The sequence below is a fragment of the Camelus dromedarius genome, chromosome 16 (assembly GCF_036321535.1).
Source record: "Camelus dromedarius isolate mCamDro1 chromosome 16, mCamDro1.pat, whole genome shotgun sequence".
Classification (NCBI taxonomy): Eukaryota; Metazoa; Chordata; class Mammalia; order Artiodactyla; family Camelidae; genus Camelus; species Camelus dromedarius.
In genome coordinates, this window is record NC_087451.1 from 57,756,456 (window position 1) to 57,769,625 (window position 13,170).

The 13,170-nt window shown below is 57.1% G+C and overlaps 1 protein-coding gene across 2 annotated transcripts; it reads right to left on the reverse strand.

Moving 5' to 3' along the window:
• Positions 1 to 4,082: 4,082 nt before the first annotated feature.
• Positions 4,083 to 12,889, reverse strand: EPN3 (epsin 3). Of its 2 annotated transcripts, none has more exons than XM_031469590.2 (9): positions 12,612 to 12,889; positions 8,845 to 9,545; positions 7,772 to 7,890; positions 7,080 to 7,208; positions 6,034 to 6,121; positions 5,295 to 5,564; positions 5,018 to 5,134; positions 4,656 to 4,886; positions 4,083 to 4,445 (listed from the first exon to the last, which is right to left on the reverse strand). In XM_031469590.2, exons 2-9 carry the CDS (start codon positions 9,404 to 9,406, stop codon positions 4,108 to 4,110), a joined length of 1,854 nt encoding a protein of 617 aa, XP_031325450.2. In that variant the 5' UTR covers positions 9,407 to 9,545; positions 12,612 to 12,889; the 3' UTR covers positions 4,083 to 4,107. The 2 variants fall into 2 exon arrangements, with proteins under 2 accessions (XP_031325450.2, XP_064352157.1); XM_064496087.1 differs by lacking the exon at positions 12,612 to 12,889 and adding an exon at positions 7,424 to 7,504 and having other exon boundaries at positions 4,103 to 4,445; positions 8,845 to 9,481.
• Between the last annotated feature and the right edge of the window lie 281 nt (positions 12,890 to 13,170).

The following is a 13,170-nucleotide window of genomic DNA, read 5'->3' on the forward strand; positions in this document are numbered from 1 at the left end:
CGAGGGGCGGGCCTGGGTACCCACCCAACCGCCGGCGCGTCTTCACTGCGACTCCGGGCCGTGTGGCTGGTCTCCGAGCGGCGCTCGGCGGCCGAGCGCGGGATTGCAGACCGAGCAGCCAGGGCCTGGGAGGACGAGAATCTGTGCACAAAGCTGGGCCGACTAGGCAGGACCAAGATCAGCTGCCTGTGGGGAGATAACCCTCCTGAGGAGAACACGGAGGGCTGTGGGGATGCCAGGGCCGAGGAAAGCCAGAGCCTCTGGTTATTTTGCCCGGCTTTACGAATGAGCAATGAGGTGGGAGGACAAGGCGTGGCTTGTCCAGGCCCTCCAAGCTGCTGATCTTCGTTTTTGTGCTGCCTCCCAGCTCAAGGTCCTGCTCAAATCCCACCATCTCCAGGAAGCCTTCCCCGAATAATAACGATGTGCCAACTTTACGTCCTTTCAGGTACTTTACACACATGTCTCATTTGCTACATTCAGTCAATATTTATTGAGTGCCCACTGCCCACCAGACACTCTGTTAGGTACAACAGTGGGCAGAGAGACACCAGGTTCCTGCCCTTGTGTTGCTTAGTCTGATGAGGGAGGCAGAAGCGAATCTGACAGCCATACAAATAAATATACAAACCACGCACGGTGAGAAGTGTCATGACTAGCTGTCACAAGGAACTTGGCCTGGTGGGAGAGACGAGCAGGGAAGCGTCCCTGAAGAAATCACATTTGTGTAGCATCCTTGGAAAAATAAGAGGATGGAATCTAAAGAGGGCAAGAGGGAAGTGCTGGGGAAGCAGGAGGAAGAGATGTGCAAAGGCCCTATGGCACAGCAGTGAGTCAGAGCTGAGGAACTGCGGAAACCAGCATGGCTGCAGGACAGCACAGGGAAGAGAGGTAGTAGGTGAGGTTGTGAGGCTGAGGAGGAGGGCAGGGCCAGGACTTGGGCTGTGAGCACGAGTTTGGTTACTGATGAGAGCAAAAGAAAGCTGTGGAAAGGCCTTAATCAGAGGAGTGACCCTGCATTTTGGAAAGGTCCCTCCAGCTTCCTGATGGAGAATGGACTGGAAAGAGGCACCGAGTGGAAGCAGAAGGGGTGGGAGGCCATAGCAGAACCCAGGAGAGATCTCTGGGAGGTCTGCACAGGCAGAGGTGGGGATAGAGAGCGGGGGGTGGGCAAGAGGTGGTCAGTAGAGGAGAGAACATCATCAGAACTGGCTGTGAGGGAGAGGGAGGTGTCAGGAGTGATTTGCAGAGTAGGGCTGGTGCTGGATGATGGGGCCATCTGCTGAGGAGGGGGCACCAGGGGAGGCTCCGGTTGGGGGTCATGGGGTCCTTTTTTGGATGTGTTGGTTTGAGATGTCCTTGAGACATATCTGTGGGGATAACAGGGTTCTGGACGACTGAGAAGGGTCTGGTGGGAGACTCAGAAGTGCACCTGTGAAAGCCACAGGGGATCAAGGGAAACCCAGGAAAGGGTGTTGTCCCAGAGGCAAAGGGACAGAGAGTTACAAGGAGGAAGGCTCAGACTCTAGAGAGGCCAACTGGGTTGGGACAGAAAAAGGTCTCCTGGCTTCAGCAACTTAAAGGCCATTGATGGACTTGTCAGACGTTCCAGGAGGTGAAGCTGATGGTAGAAGTTGACTGGAGTGAGTTGAGGAGGGAGGGGAGAAAAAGGGACATAGAGAGATAGGATGGGCACTTGATGTGAGGGGAAAGATGCAGATACTTTCAAGATGTATAAGACTAATTATGACAAATATCAAGGGGAAGGATTTGGTTGAGAGAAGACATTTGATGATATGGAGGAGAGAGATCTCTGAGAAGATGGGAGAGTGCGGTGACAGAAGGCTTGGGTCCAGAGAGTCTGGTATGTGTGCTCCCTGGAAGGAATGAGGTTACAATAAGAGAACAAGAAACCTGCCTTAAATGTGGATGAATCTGGGGTGATGACAAGCTCCAAAGTGTGACCATGGGTCAGAGCAGCTGAGAGGTCAGGGAGTGGTGAGGCCACCCCCTTGGGTAATGGAGTCACACAAGATTGAGCAAGATCTGGGTGAGAAGAGTATGTATGAGCCAAGGCCGAAGCCTGGCAAGAATGAGGTGGAGTACAGCCCCAGGCAGAAGGAGGCAGGACACCCAGTGGCTCCAGCCTCCAAGGAGGAAGTGGTCTTCCAGGAGGAAGATGGTCCACAAGTAGGTGTGGGGAGCAAGACTACCAACCTCTTCTTGTTGGGAATCAAAACAGCATCCCTTGGGAGTCCTCAAGGAAAGCCAGTTTAGAAGAGGAAGACCCAGGTTGGGGAGGGCTGAAGTGTGGATCAGTGACCAAGAAGGATGGAGACCTCCCAGGTTTGTGCAGCTGAAGACAGATGGGGGTTGAACTCTGGGTACTGCCTGGCAAAACCATGAATTAGGGGTATGGCAGGTTCATTCTTCATGGTTAGTCTCTAAACAGGGTGGACACAGGCCTGGGAGGAGCCACATAGCAACCTCCTAAGGAAGGAACGCTTGTTCCCATTTGACAAGTAAGGAAATAGAGGCACAGTCATGGAGAGGTTAAGTAATTTACTCAAGGTCAGGGAGTATAACCACTTATTACTAAGTGATTGTTATTATTAAGTGCAAACCTTAGAGCAGTTTCAAATGCTGTCAGACTCCCAAGGAGCTGCTCTTGTCCACCATGCCTATAATAGCTCCGGTAGGACTGCCTCCCTCCAAAAACACAAAGCAGCTCCTTTCCCTACCCCCACCTTAAGAAGGAGAGCAGCATTGTGTCCTTCCCCAACTTTGGTGTTTCTGGCCTATGGAAGAGCATTTTCCCCCAGTGCCTCCAAAAGTGTTGGGGGCTGGCAGCAGGCCACCTGCAGGGCCAGACCCTGAGCACTGAAGACACATCCGTGTCCAGTGGTCGGAGAGCACTGAGTAGAAGAGGAGTGAGGGTGACCATGGTGGTCCTCAGGATGAGGGACCAGGCCCTAATCCTCCTTTTGTTTCCCAGACCCCACACAAGCCCCCCAGGAGGGGTCATGACTAAGACTGAGTTTCTTGCCAGTCCTGGTGAAGAGAGGAGAGGTGTGAGAGCCTGATTGAAGGTGACTCTAAAACAAAGGATCTTGGGGCTCCTGGACCCTGCTTGCATGCGCCACTGAGTTCTGAGCTCCTGGAGGCTGTGGGCTTAGCATTCTTGAATCCTTCCCAGACAAGCCCAGCACTTTGTCCACAGCAGTCAGTCAATATTTGTGAATTAAATCTGGGGCTCAGCCTGAGAGCTAAGGACTGTGGAGCCAGGCAATCTGGATCACAGCCCCACTCCGTGCTACCTCTGTGACTTTGAGCATACCACTTAACCTCCCTGACCCTCAGTTTCCTCACCTATAAAGTGAGAGCAGGGCCAAGGACTTTGCACTTGGTCTAATGCTCTGCTGCCCCCATTTTGATATTCTTAACCCAGTTTTGAACAAGGGCCCCACACTGTCATTTTGCAATGGGCTCCACAAATTATGTAGCCAGTCCTGAATGGGAGTAATATTATCTACTTCAGAATGTTGACGCAAGGATTAAATGACAATCCATGTGCTTAGCACACAACGAGTGCGCAATGGAACAACTCCCAACTCCCTTGCTATTGGATCATCTCCCGTGCTGATGTGTGGTAAATGAACGAAATGATCAAATGAATTAGAGTCTGGGAAGCATATGGAAGCGAAAGTGCCAGGCTGAGGGGGTTGTACGGGCAGTGGGAGCATTTTTGTGCCCCACATTGCGGAGCAATTGTTTCCAGGGCAGCCGATAGCCGATGATTCCCGCTGTGGTCCAAACGTGGTTGCCACGCCAGGCAAAAAGTCCACTTGGTGAGAGCTGAGGTGAGAGCTGGATTCCAGTCTTTATTACGGGGCGTGGTCTCGGCCCCAGTGAAGTCCTTGGTCTCTAGCTCCCGGGGATGCAAAGGGTCTGCGGAGGTCAGGACTACAGTCCGCGCCGGCCTCGGGGCGGAGTCTCAGTGGTTCCGGGCTTTCTCGGGGCGGGGGGGGGGGGGGGCGGCCCCGCCCCGCCCAGGGGGCGGGACCCAGTGCTGTCGGCGCAGGTGGCCGGCCCAGGGCCGGGCGGTGCTCAAAGAAAGGGGTTGGTGCCGGCCTGCGGGGGCGGCTGGAGCGGCCCCGCGGAGCCGGACGTGGGCAGCAGCGGCTGCTGCAAGCTCCCTGGGGGCGGCGGCGTGAAGGCGCGGGCTTGTGGGAAGACGCTGACCGAGGCGGGGAGAGTCACGCCGGCCGGCACGCTGCTGAGCGGGAGTGGCAAGGAGGCGCTGTAGGTCATGGAACCGAAGGGCGCTCCGACCGGCCCGCCGGCCGCCAGGCCCAGCGCTGGAGACCCGGTGCGCATCTGGTTCAGGGTCGGCCTGCCCTGCTCGCCCCCGCCGAACGGGTTGGTGGGGGATGGAGCGCTGAGACCTGCGAAATGAGAGTGGGTTGGGGAACTTGGAGCTAGTCAGGGACTTAGCCCTCAGTGGGGAGGAGGACAAGGGTGGCAAGATCTGGGGTCTTAGAAATAAGGAAAAGTAAGATTTCAGGGCAAGAGCAGAGCTTTGAAAGGAGAGACAGAGAGAGAGCAGGGGACTCCAGTGTTAAGACCCTGCAGAGACGGTGAATAGGGGTTTCTACCTGTTAGGAAGGGGTTCCGAGTCTTTGCAACCTGGGGCGCCTTGACTAATGAGTCAAGGTTGACCAAGGAGGAGGCCGAGGGGCCCAGGAAAGACTCAGGAGTCCGGCATGCTCGGGTGTCCTTGCTGGGCTGGGTTAGTGCTTCCCCCAGTACACCCAGGTCGAAGGCATCTGGCTCCTTTGTGCCATTTTGCTTGGAACTGGGGATTGCGTCTCCAAATAGGTCCCGCTCTTGAACAGAAATCATAGAGTTTATTGGTAGGGAGAGTGAGTGGTCACTCTGTGAGAGGAAGAAGGCAGAGGCCAGCTCTCACTGGGCCCCTTTTTCCCCAGAGCTGCATCATGCCCAGCCTCTTGCTTACCCACAGGACTGCTGGGCTTCCCAGAGGGCAGGGCTTGGGCACACTCCAGCCCCTCCTTGGTCTCTTTGGGTACTGGAGGTTTGGCAAATGGGTCAAAGGTCGAGGTACCACCTAGCACTAGTCAAGGAAGAAAAGAGAGATGAGATGGTTGGCAGAAAGGGCAGACACTGGGCTGACCCCTTTCCAGGCAAGCAGCCCTCAACACAGGATCTCCTGCCTCTTGGCATTCGTGAGAAGGGAACCCAGAAGTCCTCTAGCCCTCGGGCCCTCCACTTACCAGGTGTGTTGGAGGTCTCCACTGAGGCCCCCCAGGGGTCGGCCCCAGTGTTGGGGGGTTTGTGGTGGGGGGAGTTCTGTGCCCAGGAGTCTGTGGTGGGTGGTCCAGCAGGAAGCACAGGGGTCCGGCCCCAGGGCTCAGAGGAGGAGAGCATAGGGGGCAAGTTCCAGGGCTGGCTGTGGGACAGGATGCTTCTCGAGGGGACTGGAGACCAGGGGTCTGCAGAAGGCCCCCAGGACGAGCCACTGGGCTCTGTGTTGGGCCTGAGACCTGAAATGGGGACAGCAGAGATGTGACCCCAGGCTGACTCAGATCCCCAGTCCAGGGCCTTCCCAGTTACCCAGACCAATCTGGGAGCCAGAGGGACCCATTTCATAGATAGAGTGCTAACTCAGGACCACCTAGCAAGCTGGAGCCCATATTCAACAAGTTATCCCAGGATCCTGGACCCCCAGCATGGGCAGCTCAGGCCACCTTCTCAGTCACGGACAGGCTGGGCCAGGAAAGCCAGGGTGACCAGGGGCAGATAGAGAACATTTCTGAGTTTCCCATGAGCTGAGCTCTTCAGATGTGCCCCCTCCCTCACTGCAACCCTGTAACGCAGAGGAAGCTGAGGCTTAGGAGGTGAATGACTTGCCCAGTGGTCCCCAGCTGTGGGGAGGGGATACCAGCAGGTGGCTGGGAAGGAAGGGGTTCCCTGGGGCCAGCCTGGGAGCCCCTTGCAGCCCTGCATGCCCACCTGGGATGTCCCATGGGTCAGCAGAGCAGTGTGTGGAGGGCAGGGCTGGGGCTGGTGCGAAGATGTCCGTCAAGTCCAGGATGGAGGACTGTGGAGGGGAGAGGCAGCCATGGCTCAGGGGAGGGCAGGGCCTGGAGGAAGGGTGGGCCCTGAACTGTCATCCTCACTCCAGCTCATTCTCTCCTTTATTCATTCCACAAACATCTATTAATCATCCCTCACCCCTGCACAGTGCTTTCCAGTTTATAAAATATTTCCTCATCCATTAAGTGCCTGATTTTCATAACAACCTGTGCTGTAGGTGGGGAAGGTGGTGGGGTGCCCTTTTTGCAGATGTACCAGCTGCAGCCCAGAGAGGGAAATCGAGTTGCCTAAAGTCACACGGTCAGGGAGAGACAGAGCTTGGAAAGAATGCAGGCCTGCCTGATCCCTTCTTCAGCTGTCCTGCTCCTCAGCCCATTACTGGTGAGACATTTTATGATGAACCTACTTCCCTAAGTCACTGTCCAGGAGAAATGGCCACAGTGAACATGGATAGAAGGGTACAGAGATACCCCAGGGGTAGCATAGACAGTTTTGGAGGGTAACCTTACTTCCCACTCCTCCCTCTTGGAAAGTATGTGTATGAACCCAACATGTTTTCAGCACCGTATCAGCTTTCAGCTTAGTCCAACCCCATTCTTGATCCACAGTATCACATGATCCTAGACTGTCAGAACTGGAACTGTCCAACAAGCCCACAGTACAGAGTTGGAAACTGAAACCAAGACAATGACATGCCCCAAGTCATAAAGTTAGTGGCAGCAAATCCAGAATCCAAATCATGGAGTTTCAGATCAGAATTCTTTGTCTCCCAGTTTGCCATCAGCTCAGTCACCAGCTTATGCTGTATGGGACCTGGGGCTGCTACACCCCCTCCACCCCCATTTTCATTGAATAAACACTTCAAGTAGTGCTTACTATATACCAAGCGCTGTTCTATACTCTACAAATATTTAACTCAATTTGTCTCGCAGACTCTCAGCCTATGCCCCCCAGCACCCCACCTGGCTGGTTTTTAGCTTCTCCTCCTCCTGTTTCTCTTCTCTTTCAGGCTCTCTGTCCTGCCGACGGTGGACCCCAGCCCCAGCACCATTGGCCACAGGGGAGTCGTCTCCTCGCCAGGACCTCACCTCCTGCAGAAGGCACAGGAGTGAGGAAAAAGCATGAGCAGCTGGGGCTAGACTTGAGGGGACCAGGGCTGGAGTTAACAAGAGTGCAGGGGTGGGTGGTGCTGAGAAATTAGAGGCAGCAGGACCACCACGGGGGAGTGGGAGGAGCCTGGTTAGTCCCGCATAGCACCTCCACCAGCACCAGCACCAGCACCAGCACCGGAGGCTCGGCCTGCTACCTTCTCCTGCTCCTGCCGGCTCAGGCGCAGAGCCAGCTGCAGCTGCAGGTCCTCGTCCCTGTGGGAGGCTGGGGGGACGGGCTGTGAGGGAGGAAGAAAGGAGTGAACTCGGCCCAGCACTCCTGCTCTTGGGCCAAAGGGCAACATCGCCCTGCCTGGGTTAGGGGGATGGAGAGAGAAATGTCCAGGGAGGCAGTCCCCAATCCCAGTAACCTGACCCAAGGAACACAGACAGGCCTGTGCTGTCCTTGGGAGCAGGACTCGGGGAACCTGAGAATCAATGGTGTGGGGCATCCAGGCACCTCTTCCTCTTCCAGCCCCTCACCCCCCCCCCAGGAGGGGGCTCACCTTCTCAGCCTCCTCGCGGCTCATGGCCAAGGCCAGCTGCAGCTGCAGCTCCTCTTCTCCTGATGTCTGGGGCCTGGCCTGCTCCAGGTCAGAGGTGTAGCGGGGGGATGAGGAGGAGGCTGCAATGACCATCATGGCTTCCATAACCACACAGGTACCCATGCGCTCCCCCACCCACCTTGCACCCTTTTGCTTGGAAGCTAAGGCTCAGAGAGGGAAACGGAAGGGGAAGGGAACAACTGGCAGTCAGGAGCCAGGCAGGGGTCTTGGCGCTTTCTGTAAGGTTTCCATTCCACCCCGATAGAGATTTCAATCCCTCCTTTACAGACATGCCACAGCCCTGAGGGCTGCCTGGCAACACTTGGACCCAGGTCTCCTGACTCCAGTTCCTGGACTCTTACAGCTGGGCCCCATCCAGCCTGGGGTCAAGTAGGGTGGGAGGGCGAGAGGTTCCAGTCAGTGGAGATCACAGGTCTCCAAGCCCTCCACACACTGCCAAGGAGGGCTGTTCTGAGTGCCCCTCAGATCAGGGAAGCCCCCCTGCCGTGGGGAGGAGAACGCTCTGCAGCTGCTCCCCACCCCAAAGACAGTGCCCTCGCATTGGGGCATCAAGGGGAATGCTGCTGCAGCACCATGTGCCGTGTGCCTGGGTGCAAGGCCAAGGGCATTCCTGGGCTGGGTCTCATGCACATCAAACAACTGAGGAGATAGGATTATCCCTACTTTACAGATGAGCAAACAGGCCCCAGGAGCTGGTTGTCCTGATCACACAGTTTGGAAGGGGCAGAATAAGGAGGGCTACCGGAACTCCAGTGCCTGTGCTTAAAACCACCACGCCTCCCGCAGACAGAGTTATCAGTAATAACAAGCTTATAGTAACATCATCATTCACGCTGACTTGTTGAGCACCTACTGTGTGTGGGCCTTGTGCCTTGCATGTTACAGCCCTCATCTCACGGAATCCTCAGACATCCCTCTGAAGCAGATACTATTATCCATGGCTGGGGGTTGCAGAGCCAGGATCAGAACTCAGGCTGCCTCCCTGCCCCCAGACACACCCTGGGCTCACTCACAGTTGTAGGAGGATGGGGAACCGCGAGAGCGGCTGTAGTCATCGCCATGGCGGCGGCTGAAGCCCAGCTGCCCGCTGCCGATGCCTGTACCCTCCAGTGCCATGCGCTCCTTGGTCTTGAGGGCATGGGTCCGCTCCTGCCGGAGGCGCTCCTCGTCCTTGAGCAGGGCCATCACCTGCTTGACCTTCTCGCGCACATTGACGCCCTGGTCCTTGCCGTCACGGTCGATGTACTGGAAGTCCTTGAGCGTCTGGATGGTGTAGAGGTTCTCCCGGCACTGGTGGGCCACCCGCTCGGAGCCCGTCTTCAGCAGGTAGTCCAGCAGCGTCAGCGCCTTGTACACGTGCCGCCAGTTCTTGCCACTGTCGTTGAGCCGCCGCCACAGCATGCCCATGACCTCGGCAAAGGCCACCGTGTTGAAGGTCAGATCGGCAATCTCCGACATGAGCGAGCTGGGCGGACCCCACGGGTCGTTGCTGGTGGCCTCTCGCACCTTAATCTCCGCCTCAGAGTAGTTGTGCACAATGTTCTTCACCTGCCGCCGCAGTGCTGAGGTCGTCATGGCTGAGGACTCGGAGATGGGCGGCCCCCGCCCCAGCCAGAGGTGGAGGGCCGAGGGCCACCGACGTGAGGTCACCGTCTCCAGGGGTGGGCCTTCGCGCGCTCAGCAGGGCGGCTGTGTCCTTGGGTTCCACATGGGTCTGAGGAAGAGAGGGTCTGGAACTCAGGGACAATGGCCCACCCCACTGGCCACTGAGCCAGCGACTTGAGGCCTGGCCAGGTGTCCCTGCCCCCAGGAACAGCCTTCGGCAGGCACCTATTTTTATTTTTCTTATTTTACTTATTACTCAGCGGGTAATTCTAGCTTTGCATTCTCATTTAGCTTCACAATCACACTACAAGGACACTATTATTATTACCTCCATTCATAAATGGGGAAAGTGAGGTTCAGAGAAGGATTAAATGACTTGTCCAAGATCACAGAGCTGGTGAATGGGGAGCCAGGATTACCCCAGGCAGACTTGCTCCACAGTCTTTGCCCTTAGTTAGGGACATGAAAGTGACCCTGCAGGAATGCCCCCTTGCCTTGCTTCTGCTAGGCTACCTCTCCTGTTTCTGCCAGGATCTGGCTTAAGACCTGGCCTTTCCAACGTCTCCATCCTCACTCTCCTGTCTTCTTATATTGTTAGTTTTTGTAACTTGATTCATTCGACACCAATTTCCTGGGGCCTTCTCTGAGCCAGGCACTATGGCAAGCACAGTACAAGTCCTGGCTCACCCACATCCAGCTGAGAGGGTGCAGACAATCGAGTCCAGCATGGGAGTGCAGAGGAGCACAGGAGGACCCAAGCTGGGAAAATCAGGAGAGACTTCCCAGAGGAGGTGATGGCTGAACTGAGACCCAAGATCCAAAGAGAAGAGCAAGGATGAGTGAGGCAGCAAGGCAAGGAAGGAGCATCTGGGGGAGCCTGCCTCCCAAAGAGGTCCCCATTGTACACAGGAGGGCACTGAGGCCAGAGAGGGGTCTGACCTGCCCACAGTCACACAGCATGGAGGTGGCAGAGCTGAGACCAACACCTAGGGCTCCAGAAGACTAATCCAGTACTTGTCAGGGTCACCAGTTTTGTAATTGATTCATCTGATTGCTTTATGGTCTCAGTCCCACCTTCTCAGCCAGAATGTAAGCTCCCTGAGGGCAAAGCCAGTCTGGGCTTCCCAAACCCCCAAGGCCTTGGACATGAGGTAGATTTCTGATATTCCAGCTGAGGGAAGATTAGGGCCAGCCCACTGCCCTCACAGCCTCAGGACCAAGCCATCTGCTGAAAGCAAACCCAGGCCAAGACAGAGAAAGCTTTTCCCAGGTCCTAGAAACCAAAACCAGAATCCCCCTGCCACCGTATGGGCACTCTCCGGCATGGGCACACGTTACACCCTGGCTCGACCTGCAGAGCCTCCACCCATGAACCGCCCCCACCCACAAACACCCAAGGAGACTGCATCTCTCAGCTCTACCCTGGGACTCAGCAGGAGTCAGAAGGCACCTGCCTACCCCTGCCCTCCATCCCAACTCTCCCTCCAGCCAGCCCTGCCAACCTGAGCTCAGTTCAGAGAGGCCTGGCCTTGGCAGGTTTCATCAGGGCCCAGGTGCCTGGGAGAGCTTCGGCCCAGAGAGTGGGACCCTGTGGGAGAGCAGGCGGGATGGAGAGTGCTGGCTGAAGGCACGGCTTACCTTCTGTCTGCTGCCTTTCGGTGTGGCAGTGGCAGGCCTTCTGTGGGGATGCCACAGCCAACACTTGTTTAATGCCTGCCCTCCCCCTCACTAGTGACTCAGACCCGTCTTTACCTCCCCAACCTGTAAGCTGGCAGGTGGCAAGAGTCAAGATGAGAAATAATTGTGCCCCAAAGCCCGCCGGAGCACAAGCCCCTCCCAGGGCTGGCCACTGAAACCAGCAGAACCAGTCAGGCATCCTGACTCCACCAGGAGCCCTACCAGGGCCTGGCCGCCCTGGCCCTCCTGCCTGGCCTGGGGTACTGGGAGGCATCCCTCAGTGTGGGCCCTGAGGCCCTGCCTGAACTTTCCTCCCAGAAGGTAGAAATGGAGGAGCCTTCTCTGCACACCTCTGCTGGAGCTGGGGGGAGGGAGGGATCAGAAACACTGGAAGGCCCTGCCCCCACTTAAGTTTGAGGGGACGGGTAGGGAGGAAGACAGGGCTGGGTGAGGCCGAGGGAGCACGGAGGGGAGGGAGGAGGACAGGAAGGAACGCGGGAGGGGGTGGCTGGGAGAGCTGCAAGCCACGTTACAAGCAAAGGGTTTTTATCAAACACAATATGCCCAGAAGTAAAAGGGAGTGAAACAGAAACCCAGCAGCCGATAAGGCGGCAGTGGCAGCAGCAGCAGCCAGGCAGTCGGGTATGGAATTACTGCAATGACCTTGAGCCAGGCCCTGTCAGGTGGAGGGAAGGACACTGAGAAGGCCGGCGGTGAGGCCAAGTCAGAGATGGGGGGAGGGTGGGGGCTGAGGAGGGAGGAGTAGGCTGGGGGATGGGAGAAGGGCCAGCAGGAGGCAGGGCTGCCACGGGAGCAAGTGCATCATCTCTGTCCTATGTATGGGGTACCAAGGAGAACTTCACAGAGGACAGGAGGCTGCTCTTCACAGGGCCCACGGGACTCAGGGATCTGTCAGGACTAAGGAAGCAGATGGCATTCCCAGAGTGGGGGTTCAGGGAGACTGAAAGAACGAGATCTGTTGAGTTACGCGCATGAGTTTGTCCAAAGACTGTGTGCCCCCATCAGCCTGTACCCCTTCCCATCCTCTGCGAAGGCGAAGGCGGCTCCAGCCCCTGCCCCTTCCCCTGCCTGCATCAGGTCCAGCAGGAGCAGTGGGGGAGTGGAAGTGCCCTAACTCTTGCTGCTGGAGAGACCAGCAGAGTGAGCGCTAGCTCTAAACCTAAGTCACCTCAGAGGCAGATGTGTCCTGGGGCACTGGAGTTGGGTGGGGGTTTGTCCTGAGGCTAAAGGTGTAACAGAGGCTGAGGAGGAGGAAGAGTGGGCAGGAGTCTGTGGGGAATACCACCAAAGATTCTAGTCCTAGGATGGGGAGCGAGCCCTGGGAGGCCCCCTTCCTAGGGGTGCAGGGAGGGAGGGGTGGCAAGCAGGACACCTCCAGGTTCCTCTGGCCCTGCCCTCCTCCCTGGGACCTGGAAGAGAGACTAAGCCCCAAGCCTTCCATGCCAGGCACCACCGCTGACTGTTGGGGCCAGCTTACCTCCGGTGCAGGCTCCCTTGGCCCCAGCCCCGGGACCACGAGCAGCCTCTGCAGTGACCCTCTGACCTGCTCGGCAGGGGGATGGCACAGCCTCAGGAGCATCCGCAGAGCCATCCACTAGGGACCCTCGTCCTGGAGACCCATCCTCTCCCAGGAGGTGCAGACCTCTCAGAAGGGCGGCTCAGGGTCCCCTGTGTGGGCTGCTGCTCTGCCTCTTGCCTGCTTGTCTCCTGGCCGCCCAGCCGGCAGGCAGCACTCAGGAGGAAAGTTGCTCAGCTGGCCAGGCAGGTCTGCCTCAGCAGTAACAGGACACAGGAGGAAGCGCAGGGCGTGTTAACCCCTTCCTACTGGCCAGGCAGGCAGCACCTTCAGAGGTGGGAGGCTGGCCTGCTGGCTGTCCCCAGGATCCAGCACTGGTGACCCACTCCTACTCTGCAGTGAGTTAACCCTTCCCCTGCCTCCTCACCGGAAATGGAGGCGGGGGTTCCAACATCCACCTCACCCCTGCATTTCCTCCTCTGGGCCAGGACCACCATTCCCTGGGAATGGCCCTCTGGTG

Excerpts from the sequence above, each read along its gene's own strand:
- EPN3 (XM_064496087.1), bottom strand. The coding sequence starts at position 9,406 with ATGACGACCTCAGCACTGCGGCGGCAGGTGAAGAACATTGTGCACAAC. Across the intron at positions 6,122-7,079 it reads AGAAGCTAAAAACCAGCCAG|TCCTCCATCCTGGACTTGAC; the intron begins GTGGGGTGCTGG and ends TCCCCTCCACAG. Across the intron at positions 5,135-5,294 it reads GGAGACCTCCAACACACCTG|TGCTAGGTGGTACCTCGACC; the intron begins GTAAGTGGAGGG and ends TTCCTTGACTAG.